Genomic DNA, 24,358 nt, shown 5'->3' on the forward strand with positions numbered 1-24,358 from the left:
TTGTTGGACAAAATACTGGCATTTTAGGTTAGATGATTTCAGGTCGTGGCAGACTGCTGCTGTGTAGAAGTATGTTTACTAGTACCCCTACCCTTTTCCTGCGGAGCCACTGAAATATGTCCCATACAAAGCTCAACAGCCTGGACCGAGATTAAGAATTAGGTTTCCAGTCCAAGGCTCAGATGCTGGAGAACAGTGTAATGCAAGAGCTTCTAGGTAATGCAGACACTAGGACTGTGCTTACAGATGGGACACTAAGACTCGATCTGGAGAGGCATGGAACATAAACTCCAAAAGTAGGCAGGGTTTGACAGGTTAGCAAAGTTTTTTCTTTTTTATTACAGTTGATTTTAGTGTCAACTTGCCACAAATTATAACCAGCTAAGTAAGTAGAGAGCCTCACCTGAAGAACTGTCCCAATTTCCTAGATGTGGGAAGGCCCACCCTGACTGTTGGCTGTCTCCTTTGTCACTTGGCTTTCCCTCTTGTGTTGAGCTGATTCACACTGCTAGTTCTTCACTACTAGCAGAAGCAGCATTTCCAAGTCTTCAATGTAGAACAGGGACCACAGGCTCTATGGGCATTTCCTGGGCTTCCAGTGCCCGATCTGGGGACTACTGAGGTACCCCAACCGATGAAATGAGTAACTGTGGGTCATCATCCCCATAGTGAAAGACAGCTATTCTCGGCTATTCTGGGACTATTCCAACTATTTCAGTATCCAGTCTCAAGAACTGAGTACTGGGTTCTTAGTGTCTCAGGTGTGATATGGCTATCATTATTTTAAAGCCCACCTCTCCCCCCTCCCCCTGCCGCCCCCTTGAGACAGGGTCTCATGCAACCCAGGCTGGCCTTGAAATGTCCTTCTACACAACAGGACAATCCCTATTCTGTTAATGGACCACAAAACAAACAGGCAAACAATCAAACAAACAAAAAAAACCCAACCAACCAACAACAACAATGAAAAAACAAAAGGAGAAAGAAAAGGAAGGGAAGAGTATCAAAGCTTTACTTACAGTTACTTACTATCTAAATCCCTCTCAATGTGCAGCTCAAGCCTGGACCAAGATATAGAGAGGCAGTACAGTAACGGAAAGAGTCACAGCGGCAGGGACCTGCTTTCGGTGTAACGTGACAGGGAATTCAGTGTAGGAAGCGCTATAGTCCTGTAAGTGGGTACACTTGTCTGAAAAGTAAATCCCATGAAGGACCTGGGTTCAACTTGATCAATCTTGGTCAAATTAGATACTAAATTAAGCAGTAATTTCAAAAGGACTCAAGAACTCTGTAAAAGCAGAGTTGTACTGAATATTTTTATTCAGGATAAAAATAGACAGACCACTCCCACCCCCCAACAACATAAAAACCAAAGCAACACAAAAACATCTCCATCACTTGCAGTATCGATCAGCTTTCAATTTGGCTCTCCTGTTTAAGACACAAAGAAGGATCAATGTAAAACATACCATATAGAGTCAATTGCTACTAAATAGAAAACTCATGCTTGGAAATTGTTCTATTTTCATTACTCTATTAAATATTCATATTAAAAAGATTTTATTAAAACTTTACCTTTCAACTTTCTTTTTATGTAAAATGGATTCTGGTCTTATGAAACTTGCTTTGTAATATTTAACAGAGGTGGCTTAAGAGCTTTTTCAGGTCACAAGGGGAATGTTAGTCACTCATGAGTTTAAGCCTGCCCTAAGTTTCTACTGGGCGACAACGGTGTATTCTTTTTTAAAACTGGTTTTAAAGTTGCTAGACAAACAGCTTATTCTATTTCAGAGTTCACAGTCTGACTATATTTTATGTCCTTTTCTGACTTCTCAGAACCATACACATACATTAATTTTCTGGGTTGAAAAAAATTCTCCCGTTAACTGATTTATCAGATAGTGGGAAGGATTAAGAGTGATTTACAGCACTCTTACTTATGACTGACAGGAGATTATCAGATTCTTTTTCAGTTTGGTGCTAACTGTAGGCTGTTACTTATTTAAATAAAAATGAATTGGAACAATATCAATAATGTGTTATGATAAATATTTTGCATACTGCTGCATCAAACCTTTCTAAAACAGGTTCAATTTCCCTCACTGAACTTTTTTAATCTGGATCCAAATTCATAATTTTTATCTCAGTTTTAGGAACCTCTACTACTCAAACAGAACACACAGACTCTTGATGCTACTCAAGCAAATTTCTAGCTCTGTTCCTAATTCTTAAGGGAAGATGATGGGAAGCAAATTTATGAGAGGCAAACATGGTAACTGCTGCACCATGGAAATGGCCTGGCGGTTGCATGGTAACTGCTGCACCATGGAAATGGCCTGGTGGTTATATGGTAATCGCTACACCATGGAAATGACCTGGTGGTTCAGAAAAATTATGAAATTGTTTCAATCAAACCATTCTGGTTATAATTTAGAAGTTTGTTTTTAGCATGTTTTCCCCTGACTTATGTCTTCTTTGATAATATTACCACATAGATTAAAGAAGACAAAAACCCTAAAACAACAGTAATTTAAGAACACACTACTTTTGAAAACTGCTGTAATTATGTAAATATACAATTACCTGTCCAGAAGTGTCTCATGCAAAAATCCATCTTTCCGAGCCTTTTTAAGAATTTTACTATCTTCTTTGCTTATTTTGAGTTTGTGGTCTTGGAAGCTCTGAAATTTCTTTCTGTTAAGAAAGATTTCTCATTGAAATAAACAAATCTCTAACTTTTATTGTGTTCTCTTACCAAATTCCAAATACTATTAAAAGTTTTTCCCACCCATTCATTTAACAAACCTAATTTTATTTCTTTAAAAATTGACAGTTTTTCTACTACAAGGGTTATTTCTTATCCATCAAGAGGGCTGTCGCTTGGGTAGCCCTGCAAAGCCTCCTTCTAGGGATGTTGGCTGGCTGCAATCCTCATGTCTGGAACATGAATAGCCTCTGAGTGACGAGATAGCAACTCTGCTAAAGAAAGGGAGAGCTGACTAACCCAAGGTCTTTAGCTTTACGCACTCAGCTCATGGCTCTGTCCTTGAGTTCCCATTGTAGGCCCTTCTGGTCCTTCAGGTACTTTCCTAGCAGGTGTCCTGAGAAACCCTCCCATCACAATGGAGTCTGAAGGGAGAACACATACACATAGTTGATTTCACACTGCTTCACATTCCCTTTGTCTTCTTCTGGGATGTCATCTTTCTTCTTGGTTTCTCTTTCAGCACAGGATCTAATCTGGACATTGATGAGAACCCAACAGGTTACACATTTATCTTCCTTTCCCCACTTGCTAAACAAGAGCACTCTACGTGACTACTTATGCAAGCCAAGAAAACAGTAACTCAGCAATAAGATTTACGAAGACAAGCTCAAGGTATGTGATGTGTTTTTGATTTCGTACATGTTTCTGTATCATTTACAGAAACAGCTGGAATTATATGTAAGTTGAAATAAGACTTCATCAGATTCCAGTTGATGATCATCCACCTGATGATCCTGGGAGTTTATTGAGAATTTTAGTGTGATATAAAGGTACCTGTATAACATTTATAATGAAGTAAAAGCAAAGAGCAGTATTAGGGAACTCTGCCTGGAAGAAGGAGCCTTCCCTTCCAGTTAGTGACTTGCATCAAGGTAAAACACACAATCGCTTTATGGGCTGCATGTGTATTCCCAAAGAGAACAAACTCCAAGGGCCACAGACCAAAAGCTCTAAGACGTTTGCATTTATTTAGTGACCACCATCACGGGTGCTAAAGTAGCTGTGGACAAGAGGACAGCCTTCCTGCCAGGCAAGTTCACAGTAGCTAGCAAAATCACACAGGCCCTATAATTTTGATTTTGCAGATTCAGGCATGTGTTGCAGCAATGTTTCTAAGGACAAAAGCCAGGAAACAATCTACATTTCAGTTTATACAAGACTAACTGAATAAAGGTAGGGACATCCCTAAAAAGGAACACTATGTAGGTGATAAAAAGGAGGAAGAAGACTTTTGATATAGATTTACAAGGACAGGGATCTCCAAGATACAAGAGCAAAGCAAAGTGAGAAAGGGGTTTATATAAGACAATAAAGCAAGCAAGCAACAGCAAAACCAAGTCAAGCAAAAGACAGAGGACAGGCAGGGCGGGATGGGAACTGGGTAAGCAGTGCAGGTGGGAGACACAAGCCTTGGAGGCTTTTACTTAGAAACTTTCATGCTTTCGAACACATTATCTATCTTAAAAATGACTTATTAGCAGAGCAGCAGAGAAGCTTTGAGCAGTAATTTCTCGATTATATTGAACAACTAAGACGTGATCACTGGACTTGTGACAGTTAAAACACATGTGGATCATTAAAGCACAGAAGAGGGTGTTAGGTCTGGAAAGACGGTCAGCGGCTGCCCAACGTTTCTCAGATGTCACTACTAGCCTGTAGGTGTTTACCTTTATCATCTCTTCTTCTCCTGCTGTTTTATTCTTTGCTTCTATATCGCCTGCTTCATTACATCTAATAAAGCAGCTATTTGAGGCTAATAAAGCCATTTTCCCCTAAATAAAACAAAGAGAAAAGAAAAAAAATCAAGCTATGAACACTTGTAGAAATCTTAAGTCATTATGCTAATTTAAAATTTTCTCCCCAATTCTAAAATCAAAAAGAATTTAGAGAAATCCTGGAAAATACAAAAGCATATAGAAGGGAAACCAAAGTCACCCCAAATCTTGATATTCAACATTATCACAATAAACATTTTTAGTGTGTCTTTCTATTGGGTTGGAGACTAGCTCAGTGGTAGAGCACTTACATCGTCTTGATACTCAACATTATCACAATAAACGTTGTTAGTGTGTCTTTCTATTGGGTTGGAGACTAGCTCAGTGGTAGAGCACTTACATCGTCTTTTACTTTCTTCCCCCAGGACAGCATTCTACCTACACAAAATTAATTTCGTTCTTTAATTCCTATCTCTGAAGATACAACTCATAAGTTAAAAATTATCTTTAAAGAAAATAAAACTAATGGATAATATGCAATAATCTCTGTGAGTTTGAGGCCAGCCTGGTCTACAGAGTGAGTTCTAGGACAGGCTCCAAAGCTACACAGAGAAGCCCTGCCTCGAAAAAATTAAAACAAAACAAAACAACAAACAAAAAAACCTAACCAACCAAACAAAAAAGCTGGCCTTTGACCTAGAGGGAATTTTATGTAGAATGGCATACTTTTAGGGGTTGAATGTTTATGATTATACTGATTTGTATTAAATAAAACCTCTAGAACAAAAAGAAGAAATGATACCCAAAAGGAGTAGATGCAAGAAACAATCAAACTCAGAGCTGACATCAACCAACCAACCAACCAACAGCAAAAACAAACCTGGGCCAGATGGTTTTAATTCAGAATTCTACCAGTCAAAGACGAGTCAATACCAGTATCCCTCAAATCATTCCACAAAATAGAAACAAAAGAAACACTGTCCCATTCTTTTTATGAGGTCACAGTTTACCGTGAGCCTAAACAACATAAAGACTCAACAAAAAGAGTTACAGACCAATTTCCCTTATGAACACAGATGTAAAAATTCTCAACCAAATACTTGCAAACCAAATCCAAGAACACAGCAAACAGATCATGCATCATGATCAAGTAGGCACCATCTGAGAGATGCAGGGATGGTTCAACAAAAGTAAATTGATAAATGGAATCTACCATATAAACAGACTGAAAAACAAGCCACATGATCATCTCATTAGATGCAGAAAAGGACTTTGACAAAATCTAAACCCTTTCATGATAAAAGTCATGGAGAGATTGGGGATACAAGGGACATGCTTTAAAATAATAAAGGCAGTTTACAGCAAGCCCACAGACAACATCAACCTAATGGAGAGAAACTCAAAGCATTTCTACTAAAATGACAAGATAAGGTTGCCCATGCTCTCCAATCTATTAAATGTACTTGAAATCTTAGCTAGAGCAATAAGATGATTAAAGGAGACCAAGCGGATACAAACAGCAAGGGAAGAAGTCAAAGTATTATTATTTGCAGATGATATGATAGTATATTTAAGTGGCCCTAAAAATTCCGACAGGAAACTCCTACAACTGGTAAACACTTTCAGCAAAGTAGCAGGATACAAAATTCAGGAAAATCAGTAGCCCTATTTACAAATGACAGTGTGAGAAAGAAATCAGGGAAAGAATGCCTTTCACAATAGCCTCAAATAATATAAAATATCTTGGGGGAGTGTAACCAAGTAAAGCAAGTAAAGACTTGTATGAAAAAAACTTTAATAAGACACTGAAGAAAAAAACTGAAGATGATACTGGAAGATGGAAAGATCTCCCATGTTCACAGATCCACATGACTTCATGTGGAAACACCAAAACCCAAGATAGTGAAAACAATCCTGAATAATAAAGGAACTCCTGAAAGTAGTACCATCCTGATCGCAAATTGTATTACAGACCTATGTAATAAAAACAGCATGATACTGGCACAAAAACAGATTTGTTCATCAAAATAACAGAACTGAATTCTCAGACTTAATCTACATATCTATGGACACCTGATTTTTCATTAAAAAAAGCCAGAATTACAAACTGGAAAAAAAAAAAAAGCACATTTTCAACAAACAGTGCTGGTCAAACTGGACAGCTGCATGTAGAGGAATCCAAATAGATCCATATTTATCACCCTGCACAAAACTCAAGTCCAAGTGGATCAAACACCTCAACATAAAACCAGATACACTGAGTCTGACAGAGGAGAAACTGGAGAATAGCTTAGAACTCACTGGCAGAGAAGACTTTCTGAATAGAACACCATTAGCACAGGCACCAAGATTAACAGTTAATAAATGATACCTCATGAAACTGAAAAGCTTCTGTAAGGCAAAGGACACCATCATTTGGACAAAGTGGCAGCTGACAGAATAGGAAAAGATTTTTACCAACTAGATATCTGATAGAGAGCTAATGTCTAAAATATATAAAGAACTCAAGAATCTGGTCATCAAGAAAACAACTCAATTAAAAAATGGGGTACAGATCTAAACAGAAAATTCTCAATAAAAGAAACTTAAATGGCTGAGGAGCACTTAGAAGAAATGTTCAGCATCCTTAGTCATCAGGAAAATGCAAATCAAAACTCCTTTGAGATTTCATCTTACACCAGTCAGAATGGCTAAGATCAGTAAAACAAATGACAGCTCATGCTGGGGAGGATGTGGAGTAAGGGAAACACCCATTGCTGGTAGGAATGCAAACTTGTATAGCCACTATGGAAATCAGTGTGGCAGTTCTTCAGGAAGGTAGAAATCAATCTAACTTAAGATCAAGCTGGATCATTGTTGGGTACAAACCCAAAGGGATGCTTCATCCTACTACAGACACACTTATTTAACCATGTTCATTGCTGTTCTATTTACAACAGTCAGAAATTGAAAACAGTCTAGATGCCCCTCAACAGAACGTGGTACATTTATACAACAGGATATTACTCAGCCATTAAAAAAATGAAATCATGAAATTTGCAGGTAAATGGATGGAACTAGAAAAAAATCATCCTGAGTGAGGTAACTCGGACCTAGAAAGAAAAATACAGTATTCACTTAAATGTGGATGTTAGCTATTAATTCACTGATAAGCAAGCTACGATCCATGTAACCCCAGGGGTTAGGTATAGAGTAAGGGACTGGGAGGAGAGACAGATCTCCCCAGGGAGGATAGTTATAAACTCTAAGAACAGAATAATTAGTTCTGAGGGGTGGGAGACTAGAATGGCGAACAGGAGGGAACACAGGGAGAAACAGCTAAAACTAAGGGCCATTTGAGGGGTCATACGGAGGCCCACTACAGTAGAAGCTTCCTAAAATATACACATATATGAAGGTGACCTAAACGAAATCACCAAAAACAGGGGAGGCAGAACCCCAACTGGACATCTTTCATCATCAAAGAGAGCTTCCAGGACTGGGAATGGGTTATATATAATAAAGGTGTTGGCCAATAACAACTCAGGCTAGCACCAGGGTTATTGGTTGCTCTTGACAAAATGATGGCAAGGCCTTTATTACTGAAGACAACACCTACATAACTCACTGAACACGGAGGAGTCGAGCTGGTTCCTATCTAGAGCTTCATCTCCCGTGGGTCAGTGTTCATGGTACTGGAAGGTAGTCTGCATGCTATCAAAGGAGAAAAGTAAACACCAACCCAGCTACAAATCCTTTATCTGATGATGACCTGCTTGCGAGATACACCTGTGTAACTGTGGCACAAAGCCTGAGGGAGAAGCAAGCAACCAACATCTGATTTAATTTAAGGCCCACTCCATGAGATGGAACTCAATGCTGTTTGGTGGCCAAGAACCTGAGAGTAGATAGGCCAGGGACCTATCGGAAAACCAAATACTACTGTTCTGCTAAAGGGATGTAGCAATATAATGATGTCTAATGATGTTCTTCTATAATCATGGATCAGTGCCTCGTTCAGCCATTATCAGAGAAAGCTTCCTCCTGAAGCAGATGGGAAAAAATACAGAGACTCACAGCCAGACAATATGTAGAAAGTGAGACACCTTGACACACCCAGTCCTAAATGGGGTATCTCCATCAAATCCCTCCCCTCAGGGCTCAGTGAACCCTATGGAAGAGGAGGTGGAAAGCAGGTAAGAGCCAAATAGAGGACACAACTAAACAAGGCCTTCTGAACATAGCATGACTGCTGCACATGTGAACTGAGAGAGACTGGCAGCATGCACAGGGCCTGCAGAGGTCTGCACCAGATGGGGTTCTAAAGCTGAAAGGTGGAGTGGGCACATGCCCCCATCCCTAAACCAAAAGCTATCTCTAATTGGTAACCACTCGCAAAAGAAAAATTAGTTTTCTCTAAGGGAGGAGTCTCACTGGGGGAAACAATCCATTCTTAAAGGATTGTACATGCCAACAGTAGATGCCAACACAAAATGAACTCAATGGCATCTTTGGAGGTTCTTTGTTTCATAATGTTGTCAGAGCATTCCTTTTTTAACCTTACAGGTCCAATGCTTATCTATTATGGCTTCTGGTTTCCTGTTTTCATGGGATTCCTCTGTGTGTGAACATGTGTGTCTCTATTATGTGTTTCTTGTGCTTTTTTTTTTTTTTTGGCTCTGTTCTTTTGTTTTGTCCTATTCCAGTGTTTGTTTTTGTTTTATTGTATTATATTTTATTTTATTTTTGCTCCTAAGATGTTTTTTTAAGGAGAAACAGAAAGAGTGTGGATTCTGATGGAAGGGGAGGTAGAGAGGAACTGGGAGTAGTAGGGGGAGGGGAAGCCATAATCAGAATATATTGTATGAAAAAAAAAATCTACTTTCAATAAAAGAGAAAAACCCCCAAAATAAATAAGTACTCTTGAGTACAGTTCTTGCTCATGAGATGTCAAAATGTGTTTCTCACAACAATATGGCCATAACTGTTTGCCAGTCACTGACTCAAGATTTTATCCTAGGGGATGAAGGAAAGGCTCAATTACCTCATCTTGGGAGAACAGAATGCACCAAGGCATCGTATAAGTATTATTATATCATTATTTTTGGTCTCTGTGTGCTTAAATGTAGTGTATATGTATGAGGCGTATGCACGTGTGTGTGTGTGTGTGTGTGTGTGTGTGTGTGTGTGTGAGGGTGCATGCTCCTGTACATGTGAAGGCTGGAGGACACCTGTTATAGGATATCTGATCACACGGTGAACCCCGAGATTTCATTATTTACTATGAAAAACCTGTTTCTAGCTGTGGTATAGCTCAGCCCTAGCACACACCTTTAATCCAAGAGTTTCCTGCTTGAATATTGTAAACAGGGTTAAATAAAGTCAACCATAGCTCAAGAGGCAAAGCAAGCAACCAGTTGACAGGAAGTGTACATAGGATTATTAAGAAAAAACCATAGAGAGTAGGAGGGAGTCAGGAGGACGGATAGAGAGACACATAGGAAGTAGAAGGGAGGGACATGCAGTTTGAGAGAGAAAGGAGAAGAGGGAGGTTTCTGGAACATCAACAGAAGAGGAAGGTCGGTCAGCTGGGTGTTTTCTCTGCCTCTCTCAGCTAGCAGGCTTTCATCCCAGCATCTGGCTCCCAAGTCTTTATTGGTAAAATCGAATGATTGAGAATTTGTTAAAAACAACAGACCAGGTATCTTACTCATTACACTATGTCTTACTCCTTTGAAAAGGGGCTCAGTGAATCTGGAGTCAGGCTGGCGGCCAGCAGGCCCAAGCAACCCTCTTGTCTCTGAGGCAGCACTGGGGTTACAGGCACATGCAGCTTCTTCATCCATCTGTTCTGTGGTTGCTGCAATCTGAACTCAGGTCCTCACACTGATGCTGCAGGTGTTCTTGCCACCTCTCCAGCCCTGATGCTCGCTATGCTGAAATGTACACACCACTGTTGCTGGACAGCTACTGAACTTCTCTTCTGGCTCTTCTTTACAGTTTTCAATACATTACAACTGAGTATTTACTAAAGTTGATGTATCTTTAATGAAACTTGTTTATACTGACTTTCACAAACTGAGACTCAGAGCTGTCCAAAGGGTGTTTATCTCAATGGACCATGGTTTACTAGTCTATGCACAGCTGTCACAATGCAGCATTAGCTTCCTCACTGTCCTCTTGTCAGTCTCTAAGGGTTCTGAACCAACCTATGTGAAGAAGATGCTCCTGAAACACCCGGGGATTTGCTTCTTTTTTGAAACCCCAACACTTAAATGCAAGAGTCCTAATCTTTTCATGGAAAACAAAACAACAAGGCCTAAATGGTGGATGGAGACCAGAATGAGGAAGGTATTCCTTTCTGTTGCACTGTTCTGACATCGTTACAAGGTTACAAGTTCTTCTAATTGTTTTCAATTTAACATATAACACTATTACAATCTATCCTTTTTTGTTTTATTATTAATTTTAGAGAATGTGCTTTTACTGATAACGTTTTCTTAAACTGGTGGAGCACCCTTCTAAGTGACAATACTTACATCTTGAAATACTGGTTCCCACTGTTCTCTTGGCCCAATTGCATCTGAACGCCCAACAACAAGTCCATCTGAATTTATACCAAGGTATTTTCCATAGCCAGACTTCAGGGCAATTCTTTGGTTTAATAAAAAAGATAAATGTTAAAAACTAAGAGTAAGACTTTAATTATAAAATATAGAGTATATTATGTATACTTATGTATCTCTGTGTATACATATATGCATATACATTAATAAATCCAGACATGTTTACAATGGATACCATATTCGCTAAAATCTTATGTTCTGCTTTCTAATATAATTATTATACAGTATCTTACATTATACAGCAATCATTTTCCAAATGCATTATTGTCCTATCATAGATGTATAAGTCACCTTTTATGCTATTATACAGTCTTACTGATTTCTGTTTTATATATAAAATTGTTGATTTATCTTTAGAAGAGGAAGCCACTGGATTGAAAGTTATCAACTTATGATTGTAAAACAGGGTGTTTTTTAGGAGCCCAGGCTGACTTCCACCAGATATTAAAACTCTACAGTTTGTTAACTTGCTTTCAAGAAAAGGCTATAAGAACTTAGGTTCTCACCTCAAATTAAGATTTTATTGAGGAGAAGGGGTGTGCTCTAAGGCAGAAGTTCTCAACCTTCCTAACACTGTAACGCTCTAATTTAGTTCCTCATGTTGTGGTGACCCTCAACCATAAAATTATTTTGTTGCTACTTCATAACTGCAATTTTGCTATTGTTTTGAGTCGTAATAATATGCAGGCTATGTGGTGTGACCCCTGTGAAAGAGTTGTTCAACCCCCAAGTTGAAAACCACTGTTCTAAGCTATGCATCTAGCCAATAAATTATTTTAATCTTGTAATTTTGAAAAAGTCTACCCTGGGTATGGTCGCAATGTGCCTTTAGTCCTAGCGCTCAGGAGGCAAAGGCAGGTGAATACCTGTTGAGTTAGAGGCCACCTTGGTCTACTTAACAAGCTCCAGGCCAGCCAGAGCTACATAGTGAAACCCTGGATATCTATAAAAAAAAGAGAAAAGAAAGAGAGAAAAAGAAAACTGATATATGTCTTCATTGTTAGATTGACTGATTTGGGTGTCTTTGGGGTTGGTTCCAGCAAGGTTTAACTAAGGAGGCAATACACACTCTGAGTGTGAGCAAGACTGTCTTAGGAGCTGGGATTCCAGAGTACATAAAATTCGGAAAAGGAAGGCAGCTGAGGGCTGCCACTCCCCTCACTGTGATGATACCTGGAGATACGGAGTCCCAGACACATTCCCTGCCAAGACCAACTTTACCCTCTTAAACCAAAACCCAAAGTGTTTTCCCTTAAGTTGTTTCTTGTCAGGTCTCAGACAAGAAAAGTAACTAAAGTACTTTAAAAATGCTGAAAAACACAATATGGGAAAAATAGTAATGTATATACTTTGCATGATAGTTATTAAAGAGAATGACACCAGCATGTTTTTATTTTCTTTTTCCACTTCAAAACTACCTGGTGTGTGCCCATTCTCTACTGATGTCATCAGGATTATGACTGCTATGCAGATATACCTCCAAGGAACCACTCGCTGCATATGGAGATTGGTGCAAATACTTTCCTCATTTTCTACTGCTCATAATAGTTTTGTTTGTAACTATAAAGAAGTTTACTGGGCTGGAGAGATGGCTCAGTGGTTAAGAGTACTAACTGCTCTTCCAGAGGTCCTGAGTTCAATTCCCAGCAACCACATGGTGGCTCACAACCACCTGTAGTAATGAGATCTGGTGCCCTCTTCTGGCCTGCAAGGACACATGCAGACAGAACACTATGTATAATAAATAAATAAATCTTTAAAAAAAAAAAAGAAAGAAAGAAGTTTACTGACTGACTTTCTGTTCCTTTGCTTTACTCCTAAGTCTTTCAAAGAAATATAAAAGCTATTATTTAAATTTGATTTTTAGAATAATGATTTCTGATTTTTATTTGCCAACCAATCTCTGGGGATGCTGAATTGACTTCATACTCAGTTGGGGATTGATGATAATATAAAACATTATTTTGTTGCTGTAACTACTACTAGAACATTGACACTCAATTTCTCAAGTTGGGATGACAGGTATCTGCCACCATGACTAATATGTCTCTTCTGATTGCAAATCTATACATCATAGTATCACTAGCAGATCTTATTTTATGTTTATTTTCTTCTCATGCTCTTTCTCATCTATTTAATTTGGTCTTTGACATTATTAATTTTCATCTTTAAGCTCTTACTTTTTTTTTTAGATGAGTAGTATATATTGAGAATATCTACATACATAGTACAGGCTAAATATCCCTAATCCCCAAACCTCCAAAATCCCAAATTTCTGAGCGAAGATACCAGGCCACACGTGGATAATGCCAGATGGCTGCCTGTGATTAGTCACAGCCAAATTCAGGAACAGTGACACACTTTGCAAAATTATCTTCAGACAATGTATATGTGATGTAAATAAAACATCTTGTGCCCTAATGAAACATCATGTGCACACCAGTCCCAGCAATCAGGAGGCAGAGGTGGACTGATCCCAGTTAGTTCGAGGCCAGCCTGGTGTACAGATCAAGTTCCAATACAGCCAGGGTTCTGTAGAGAGATCCTGTCTCAAAAAGAAAAGGAAAAGAAAAAAAAAAAATCTCCTTTTCAAAATATTCAATTAAAATTATTCTCTGATCTTGTATTCACTAATAGTGTAGTTTTTTTTAAACTTAAGTGAAATTATTATTATTATTTTTTGAGACAGGGTTACATGTAGCCAAGGCTGGCCCCAAACTCATTATACAGCCAATATGGCCTTGAACTCCTGATACTTCTGATTCTGTCTCCTATGGTATGAGATAGGTTTGAAAGGCATGCATCACCATGCATGGCTAAGTGAAGTTAAATTTTAAGGCTTTTAAATACAGTTCAAGGAAAGCTTACCTGGAATCAGACAATTTGACGGCAGTAAACTGCTCTGGAGGACTGGGGCCCTCATCAACTATAGGAAAACAAAAATGGAAATATACAACATTTGCTGTAAATATATACATAAAGCTATTATATGCTTTGAAAACTAGTTTTCCCCCTAAATTTATAGGTAAGGATATTGAGATATTTGGACACACTGTAATAATACACTATCTATATTAGCAAGCCATTGTTAGATGGTGACTTCATGTACTTTGTAAGACAGGCTGGCATAACTTGTTTAGCCACTTCTAATACAATCTCCTGTTTTAAAACACAGTACATGAATAACAGTATGTGAAATACTAAATGCTCTTATTTACTCAAGGAATGTCCATTCTGGCCAAATCATACATCTTCTTACTTTCCACTTATTTCATTTTCTGTGGTGCTTCCACAATAAGGAGAAATGTCTAAATGTCTGTTAATTATACCCAATTCTGAAGGGAAAAGAAATCAAAACAACAAAACTTCAAACTTCTGGTTCAATTAGATTTTCTTCTTTCTTTTCATTTATAAGTAAAAAAAAATTGTTTTGTTGTTGTTGGTGGTTTTTTCAAGACAGGGTTTCTCTGTGTAGTTTTGGTGCCTGTCCTGGATCTCACTCTGTAGATCAGACTGGCCTTGAACTCACAGAGTTCCACCTGCCTCTGCCTCCCGAGTACTGGGATTAAAGATGTGGGCCACCACTGCCCAGCATAAGTGCAATTTTTAATGTGATTTTAATGCTATTTTTAATTTCCACAGGGTTCTTCTGACAGTAGTCAGAATGTTTCAAATGCTTACTCTGGAAAACGATAGCTCTCAATAGCAGGAGTGAGGAAGGAAAAACGGAGAGAAGCTCAGTGGGATGGCAGCCTTGCTCTGGAACATGCCTCCGACTCATCCACCAGCTTTGTAATGTTTCACTTGGCAGGGTCTCCCATCACTGTCTGTCCCACACAAACCTTCTCTGTGCGGAGCTCCCAGTGTAAAAAGGCCATTGTCCAGTGCATGGATATAGGCTCCTTTATCCATTTCAATGGCAATGGTTCCTGAAATCTCCCCAAAGTTGGATACAGTCCACCAGATTCCTACAAAACAAAAATCACGGTTTAACCATTTTATTTCAGGGTTACTCGAGGTTTTCTGTTGTTTTTACTATAACTTATTTCTAAAAGCCTGTATTTGACAATCATAAGAATCAATGAAGAGAGACCTGGTTTATCCTTCCCTGATTTCCTCCTAATTGTACCTGCCACCTTGCATAACTCCTGTACAACCATTAGCACTTGACATCGACATAATCCCAAACCTCACTCATAGTTTACCAGTTCTGCATGCACTTGTTTGTTTACACAGGTGGATTCCCGTGACTGATGTCACAGTCAGGATCACTCTCACACATACAGAGATACCAAAGAGGAAGAAGGTGGGCGGAAGTGGTGCATGGCTTTAATCCCAGCACTCAGGAGGCAGAGATAGGCGGATCTCTGAGTTCAATGCCAGCCTGGTCTACAGAGTGAGTTCCATGACTGTCAGGGATACACAGAGAAATCCTGTCTCAAACCAAAACCAAAACCAAAACCAAAAAACAACATAAAAACCCAACAACCCCAAAACCCAAACAAATAGAAACCCATACCAAAGAACCAAAAACCAAACCGAAACAAAGGAGCAAGAGAACAGTTTCTCTGACCGCGGCCCCCATCCCACACGCTTTCCAGTATCAATGTTTAAATGAGTCCCACAGAGTGAGGTGCTCTCAGCCAACAGCCTCTCCTTTTCTCCGAGGATGCCTGAGACCAATGCCAAATCCTACCCACACCAATGCTTTCCCCCACATCCATGATAAAGCTTCATGCATGCTAGGCAACTAGCCTACCACTGAGCTACCCCCAAGCCTACATTTAATAGTAAAGAAATCATTTTAACACAGCATCTCAATAGTGAATTTCAGAAAAATACATTTCTGACAGACTCAAAATTTTCAGTCTCTACCAAAGTAGAAAAAATGATACATTACTTTTAGAAATCTCTACTGCCTAAAAAGTTATCCACAGCAGTTGTGTTTTCTTCTTGGGAATTCAGGTTGCCTCCACTCAAAGGCCAGAGGTATGTTCACATGTTTCATGACTGCAGGATCACCCCAGGGCTGAGCTGTCAGAAAGCAGCAGGTGCTACGAACAGAGCTCACTAAGTCAATCACAGTTCTGTTTTGTTTGCGTGGTGGGGGGACCCAACTCAGCACCTCGAAGCTCAACACTGTCTAGTGCTGCACACACTGAAGCGGGATCTGAGATCCACGCCAACACTTTGTTATTTCTGTTTACGAAGGGACAGGGCATTCTACACTTTTCTACCTTCAAAAGGTGTTGCTGCGCAGTCTCATTTACAGTATTACTGAGAATATACTTTCTTGGTTTATTTCTATGGACACTTTAAAAAACATGTATTCTGCAGTTGTCAGTTACTGTTTTTTATATGTCAAAACAATTGGCAAGTGGGGTACACGTTAAATCTTTGTTGTTCTTTGACTAATTCTACAACTTACTAAGAATTCTTTTTAAGATCGTCAACTATATTCATTATTTTGGTAGAACACCTATGAAGATCCTAACATAAAATCATACTATATGGGGGACTACTCAAGACTTTCTGCTGAAGACTAGAAATAACTATGGTTATTCTCACCATATCTGTTCAACATTTCCAAAGTCCTGGCTAGTAAACGAAAGAAAAGACACAGGAAGAAAGGAAAAAATTAAAACAATAGTCAAAGGAAACATGACCCCAGATGTTTATATAAACAAAAATAGCAATGATAATGAGGAGTGTAATACCTCAAAGAGCAAGGTCTATACAGAAATATAAATTATATACAATTAAGATACTGAATCCCAAATAACCTAGAAGCAATACAATGCTCTCAGATAATCCAATAGGCTTTATTAAATGAATGGTAAGTTAACTCAGAAATTTATCTGGACATAAAAAACTCAGAAGAGCTAATTTTATCAAAGGAAATATAAAGTAGAAATATAAACTTCATTAAGTGAAAGTAATAAAGACAAATATATAACAGAAAAATGTGTACATGGAACGGGAGTCAAGAAACTGACCAACAGACAGAAACTCAACTGATTTTCAAATAGCCATTTCATGGTGAAAGGTAACTATTCAAGAGGAGGCCGGAACTGGTTGTAAACAGGAAAAACAAAAGCAAACCCAACCCGAATCCTATCTTATACTATACAATCAACCGATGTGGATGATAAAACCAGGAAAAAAGAAAATCCTAAACTACAGTATGTCTAAAAGGGAAAGTACAAGTTTGTCATGATGCTGGGATAAGCTAAATAAAGATCTCAAAGCTAGTAACCATGTGAGAAACAATTAACAGGCTTGAGGAGAACTAGTGTCCAGCTCACCAGAAAAGCACTATAAAGGAAACAAAGGGCACCAGGTGGGAGAAAGGACTACTTGTTATCAAGGATGCACAAGAGCAAAACCATTTAGGAAATTTTGGTACATTCTAATATTATTAAATACTCACCTATCCTAAAAATTTGCAAATCAACACTCATGTATCTACTCTTGATTCTGACCCTAATTATAGAATTTTGTTATTTTAGAATCACTTTTTCAAATGATACGAGGTTTCCCATATAATTTCTTCACCATTGCCTATCTTCTTTAAATCCTTTATTACATCTATTCGTGGTGTGTGTGTGTGTGTGTGTGTGTGTGTGTGTGTGTGTGTGTGTGTACAAGCATGCACATGCAGAGGTCAGTGGACAATTTGTGAGTCACTGTTCTCCATGGACCTATACCAGGTTGTTAGACTTGGCCACAAGAACCTTTATGCTGTGGCTATCGCTCTGTGTAAATAAAATGCTGATTGGCCAGTAGCCAGGCAGGAAGTATAGGTGGGACAAGGAGAGAGGAGAATTCTGGGAAGTGGAAGGCTGAGGCAGAGAGATGCTGCCACCCGCTGCCATGAGAAGATGTTAAGATACCGGTAAGCCACGAGCCATGTGGCAACATATAGATTAAGAGAAATGGGTTGATTTAAGATATAAGAACAGTTAGCAAGAAGCCTGCTGTGGCCATACAGTTTGTAAACAATATAAGTCTCTGTGTGTTTACTTGGTTGGGTCTAAGCGGCTATGGAACTGGCAGGTGAGAGAGATCTGCCCTGACCGTGGGCCAGACAGGACCAGGAAAACTCAAACTATACCTTTACCTGTTGTTTTATTTTGTCAAAGTTTCAAAATTTAACTTGCCAAGTTTTTATAGACATTTTATAGATGTGGCAAGCCACAGGAATATGAAATAGAAGTCCAGCTGTATATTATAAGCTATACTTCGACAAGACTAAGGGTTAGTCGAGTGGGAAGCCAATCAGCAGGGACTATTGGTGTTATGCAGCTTAATATTCAGTTATGCCTTGCTATGAATTCCTTGTGCGCACAATTGTCCTAAAATGTGTATGTGTGTGTGAATCTCCATTTCAAAGCACCTGGACAGTCAAGTAGATACAACCTTCTGCCTCTGAGCTCCAGGCCCCCTCTTTAGCATTTGTTTTGGGTATCTGCCTTTTGCAAATACCCTCCTTGAGCTACTTCCAAAGATAGAGTCAACCCCAAATAAAGCCTTAAAAGACAGGCAAGGAACAGATAGCTACCAGGCCATCTGTTAAATGCCTGAACCCCGCCCCCCCCAACTAAGATAAAATGTTCTTTCTGAGACCACCTGTCTCACAGGCCAAATGCCTGCCCACTAGACGAACAAGCTTTGTTTCTTGTGCAAATCAAAGCCTCCCCCCTCCCCTCTCTCTCTTTCTCTCTCACCACCCCAGAGAACCTCTTAGATCAAAAAGGGCTTTCCTCTCACCAGTTTCAGGCTGTGATGCAGACTGACTAGCTATCAGTACTTCCCCCACCCTGTCAGGAAACTGGCGGCAGAGGAAAAAAGGGACAGTTTTAACTTTTAGTGACCTACAGACTTTCCCTACCCTATCGCCTGTAAGTTTATAGTTGAACACATTTATGACAGACTCATAATGCCTTCACCTAACCACAGTAAGGATATATTTCCAGCACATAAATTCCTTTTCTGATTTATACCAACTACTAACTGACTCCACTCTTATTTCTCCCCTTTTGGGTTGCAAATATAATTGCCAGGAAGCCTCTAGCGGGACCCCTACAGTCTTGTGTTGTATACAAAACATGAGGTGTTACTGCTTGGGATAAGATATAGGCCAGTCCTGGGAGAAGGAGGTTAGAAAGAATGAAAGGAACCAAGGAAATGAAGAGATTGGAGAGAGTTGAACTGGTGATGACTGGTGAATAACTCTGAATGATGGTGACTGATGAATAAATGAACTGAATGAAAGAGCTCTGAGCAACTGGATTCATTCCTGCTCCGATGGTAGAGTCTCTCCCGGGCCCCTGGAACTGTATATATTTAAGGCTGAACCCTTAAACATTATACAAAATATAGAAATTTGATTTAACGTATAGCTAGATATACAAAAGACAAAAACAAAAAACAAAAAACCCAAAACATATTTGGTTATGGATTTGGGACAGGCTATTTCTAGTACCATTTATAGGGTACCTTGATGTTCTATTGTGTTTAGGATTTTCATTCACTTCAGGGTACAAAATAATTAATTTACCAGATTATACTTCCATTGGAAACAAAGAAATTGCAGACTTTTTTACTGAAATTCATGCACTTCCAAAGAAAACCATGTGTAAACGTACTTGGGTAAGCAATACTTTGGTGTGACAGGCATTTGAAGTTCTACTTAGCTGTTCTAATGATAAGAACAACAGTGACATCTAATGAGCTTTCAAACTGAAGGCTTTGATAAGCAAGTCACCAGTTCTGATGAGGCAAACACTTCAAATGGAACATAACCATCAACAGACGCTAACGTTTCACACAATAAAGAACTGAAGTGGCTTACCCACAATATCAAGTTGGGTTTCCTCATCTTCTTCCCGTTTTCTCTTCTTATCCTTGCTCTTCTTCTTTTTACTAAAGGAAAAAAAGACACATACATGGTTTGGACATATTGATATACGTGTTGAAAATTACGAGATAAACACTCAGAGGAGTCGTGCAAGCTATATACTGATTTATAGACAAATGATTTTTAAAAATTTACAGATATATTATATTATAAATACTGAGAAGTTGCTTCTGGCCCTGTGTCCATGTTGCTACATTTAAAATAATAACCTACAGTCCCTGTTACTCTGCGATAAAAACAAAACAAAAACAAAAAAAAAGACCCCAAATTAATCAACCAACAACCAACAAAACTAATCTATCAATCACTTTCCCCACTTAGGAGGATAATAATGAAGACAAATTCTTAAGAGTTCCTATGAGGATTATGAGTGGCTTTGAACCTTCTATTGCTGAAGAATGAAAAGTGGTCCAGCCTCTGCTCTGGCTAGTGTTTTGGTCAACTTAACACAAGCTAGAGTCATTTGGGCACATGGAACCTAAACTGCACAAATATCCCCACCAGATGTGGCCTGTGGGCAAACCTATGGGGGCATTTCCTTGATTAATGATTGATATAGGTGGGCCTAGTTCATTTTGGCTTGGTGGTCCAGGTTGTGTAAGAAAGCAGGCTGAGCAAGCCAGTAAGCAGCATTTCTCCATGGCTTCTACACTGGTTCCTGCCTTCTCTTTCCTGGATGATGGACTACAAGAGGTAAGCTGAAACAAACCCCCTCTCCACCCCCACACCTTTGGTCAGGGTGTTTTATCATCGCTATAGAATCGCTAACTAAGACAACCTCTTTGGAAAATACTTCTCAAAAAGTTAAACACCGAGTTACTATAAATAATACTGAAGTGACTCTACTCCCATATATCTTCAAGAAAAATGAAAAAAGCGTGTCCACAAAAAAAACAGAATATTGATAGCATTATCACTAGTGTAAAACGTTCATTAAATGAAGAACAAAACATGCTAACGACATACAAAACAAAATCATTCAGCCACAAAATAAAACAAATACACTGCACTGCAATACGGATGTTCCTCAAAACTAAGTGAGGTAAGTGAGGTATAGTGACTTATGCCTTCAACTCCAGCATGTGGGATGCTGAGGCAGGTGAATCTCTGTGAGTTTAGGCTAGCCAGAGCTACACAGTGAGACACCGTCTCAACAGCAATCTAAGTGAAAGAAGGCAAACAGAAAAGATTACATATTGTATAATTCCATTGACATAAATATTAATCAGCAAATCCTTATAGGCTGAAAGCAGTTGACAGAAACTGGAAGGAGGGGCAGATGGGTATGAATGTTTAATGGTTAAGGGGTTTACTTTAGAGTGGTAAAAATACATACATAGTGGTGAACTCATAAATATACTAAAACCCATTAGCTGTATATTTTATTTTATTTTTATTTTTTTTTATTTTTTTGGTTTTTCGAGACAGGGTTTCTCTGTGTAGCTTTGCGCCTCTCCTGGAACTCACTTGGTAGCCCAGACTGGCCTCGAACTCACTGAGATCCGCCTGGCTCTGCCTCCCGAGTGCTGGGATTAAAGGCGTGCGCCACCACCGCCCGGCCGCTGTATATTTTATAAGGAGGAGTTTATGGTATATGAATTACAGCTCCATAAACAAAAAACACAAAGAGATCTTAGAGGAAAAATGATTATCCAAAGTGCTTAGAACAAATCCTGAGCCGGGCCCTGGTGGCTCACACCTTTAATCCCGGCTCACACCTTTAATCCTAGCATTCTGGAGGTAGAGGAAGGCAGATCTCTGAGTTCGAGGTCAGCCTGGTCTACAGAGAGAGAGATCCAGGACAACCAGGACTACACAGAGAAACCCTGTCACACACACACAAAAAGAACAAATTCTGAAACATGGAAATGCTATTCTGGTTTTAATAATGTCTGTCTTCTTTGCATCTTAGCTACAAAGTTTTCAGAAGCTAATTCTGTGCTCCCTGCAGCTACTTCACACAGTTTCAGATTCGGTCAGGACACATTCTCCACGATGCCACACGCCAGCAGCAGTTCTCAGAGGCACGGGGCTCCCTTAACAAGTACCTCCTGACACTGCGTTACCCGCGATCCAGGAAAGAAGTGCACAACTTGGGCCAAACCTTTCAAAAGAGGACGGAGATACCAATGGGCAGGTCTGTTTCTCTAAAGAGCGAACTACATAAATCAGCACCAGCACGCCCTCACTTGGCCGTTCCAGTCTGCGCTGGCTGTCTCCTGCCATTCCCGTCAACTCTTTTTGACAGCCTCGAGATGCAAGGAACATAAACAGTATCTGAGCACTTAATGAATGAGCAGATGAACCGTCAGTCTGCGTCGCTGGTGCGGTCGGCATCTGAGCCGACACCCACATCCAAGGTCCTAAAGCAAGTAATCCTTGCAGGGAGGGTCCCCCAAGCATGCAGCTCCATGGGCAACTGGTCTCCCTGTTCCGGGGGCTCCCCTGTCAGGCAGCGTCATCTCGGGGAGGCCGTGACGGGGGCGGCCACCCCGGTCCTGGCTGGGACGCGCCGGGAACCGAGACTCCCGCCCGAGCTCCGCCTCACCTCTTGGCCTTCGTACCCTTGAGCACGAGTTTGGTGGACTTCACATAGGAGTATTCGGCCATGGGTCGGCACTCAGAGGAGGCAGAGTTCCCGTAGACCGGGAGGAGGACGTGGAGAAGGACGGAGAGCGGGCTCTAACGGCGGCGGGAGATGAGGGAGTCCCTCCCGAATCCCCCCGCCTTCTCCAACTCAACGCGACGGAAGCTCCTACTTCCTGTTTACTGTGGTCGAGCCGCTACGGCGGCCGCGGAGGGTCCGGCCGCGCCAGCGTGTTTGCGGTCCCGCGGCGAAGTCCCGGATGTTGGGGCTTTTTCCCCGCCCCACCAGCAGGCCAAGCGGATAGAGGGGGCCCCCTGGCGGACGAGAAGGTCTCTAACAGCTTCCTGTCGCGGAGGCTGCCCAGAGAGGGCTGGGGTTTGATGAGGCAGATGTTGAACCGATCACGTCTGCTCGCCCCCACTTTTTGCAGCGGACAAAGCCCGATGCTCCAAGCCGCCGAGCCTGCGTGGAGGAACCGGGATCTGTGTTCGGTGGAGGCGCGGGTCAGCGCCTTGCCCTCGGGGCAGCTTTGTCGAATACTTCAGTCCCAAGGCGTTTGTTAATTGTATTGAGTAATGAGTACTCAACTGGAGCCTTGAGTAATGCAGAGGAAGCAATGGGGAACGACAGAGTGTATCGTTGTTAAATGCTGTCGCCTACGACAAGCGCTGTGGTCTTGACATGGAAGACTAACTTAATCCGTCTTTCTGTGTAGGTTCTTGATCGAGCAACGTGCATATTTCTTTTGCCTCCTCCAATCTTTCCCATGATGTCATAACTTTTTCCCATTCCAAACCACCCACCGCAGACACAACGTCTGTATGACCTTCGTTTTTTCAAAAAAACAAAAACAAAAACAGGGGTTGAGGATTTAGCTCAGTGGTAGAGCGCTTGCCTAGCAAGCGCAAGGCCCTGGGTTCGGTCCTCAGCTCCGGAAAAACAACAACAACAAAAAAAACAAAACAACAAAAAACAACAACAACAACAAAAAATCAAAACAACCCTCCTTTAGTCCTGTGAAAGAAACATGGATGTCTTCATACTCAAAATGGAATGGCTTTGTCAACGCTTACAAACACAAAACTGTACATTTATGAAGGAATGGTTCTTACCTGTTGCTGCTTGCAAGTATCTATCACAAAAGACAGTATCTGAACCCCAAGCTTGCACAGAGGCTGCCATAGCCTCATACAGGAAACACTTCTGCAAGAAGTTCTCCCTATCCAGCAAATATGGGGTCTATTATTACTAACCCAGCCAAGGATTAGTGTTTAAAATCATCTGTGCTTAAAACCTTTGTCTTGTTTTTTTTTTCTTTCTTTGTGCTGGGGACCTGGTCTTGTGATAAGAAGGGGAGATAGGAATTGCACATGCAGCTTAGGGCAGGGACCTGGAAAGTCACACAACCAGGAATGTCTTTGGTTTTTCTCAAGAATACCAGAAGGGAGCTCTGGTTTCTTACCACCTCCTAAAAGAGCACCTTTACCTGGAGACATCCCGAGGGTATGATCAAAGCCGCAGACACTGATCTCTTCTGGAACTGGATTTTCATGGTGAAAACAGGATTTTATCTCATCCCCAATTTTAGCCCATCTCCTAAATGATGTTTGGGTTATCGCTTCAGAGAGGAAAATGCCCCAGTAGTCTTGATTAGAGCTCTACAGAAGCCTGCCGTATTTTTCTTTCCTATAAAACCCACCCAACCTGCAGTTGGCTAATGGAGCCTCAGCCGAGGCTATTCTAAGGTCTGCCTGATTTTCTGAG

General features: G+C 40.3%; 1 protein-coding gene across 1 annotated transcript; it reads right to left on the minus strand.

The window, feature by feature from the left end:
- Window positions 1–1,302: 1,302 nt before the first annotated feature.
- On the minus strand, window positions 1,303–22,739 carry Frg1 (FSHD region gene 1). Its single transcript, XM_052752119.1, has 9 exons — window positions 22,556–22,739; window positions 19,942–20,012; window positions 14,930–15,055; window positions 13,956–14,013; window positions 11,001–11,115; window positions 4,435–4,539; window positions 3,149–3,240; window positions 2,584–2,694; window positions 1,303–1,431 (listed from the first exon to the last, which is right to left on the minus strand). Exons 1-9 carry the CDS (start codon window positions 22,615–22,617, stop codon window positions 1,395–1,397), a joined length of 777 nt encoding a protein of 258 aa, XP_052608079.1. The 5' UTR covers window positions 22,618–22,739; the 3' UTR covers window positions 1,303–1,394.
- Between the last annotated feature and the right edge of the window lie 1,619 nt (window positions 22,740–24,358).

This window comes from Peromyscus californicus, unplaced genomic scaffold, assembly GCF_007827085.1.
Source record: "Peromyscus californicus insignis strain IS unplaced genomic scaffold, ASM782708v3 Scaffold_23__1_contigs__length_62951481, whole genome shotgun sequence".
In the NCBI taxonomy this organism is placed as follows: domain Eukaryota; kingdom Metazoa; phylum Chordata; class Mammalia; order Rodentia; family Cricetidae; genus Peromyscus; species Peromyscus californicus.

Bases quoted from the DNA above. Each gene is read 5' to 3' on its own strand.
- Frg1 (XM_052752119.1), bottom strand. From the start codon at position 22,617: ATGGCCGAATACTCCTATGTGAAGTCCACCAAACTCGTGCTCAAGGGT. The intron at 20,013-22,555 runs GTGAGGCGGAGC...TTTTTCCTTTAG, and splicing joins AAGGGTACGAAGGCCAAGAG to TAAAAAGAAGAAGAGCAAGG. The intron at 11,116-13,955 runs GTAAGCTTTCCT...ATTAAACCAAAG, and splicing joins GTCAAATTGTCTGATTCCAG to AATTGCCCTGAAGTCTGGCT.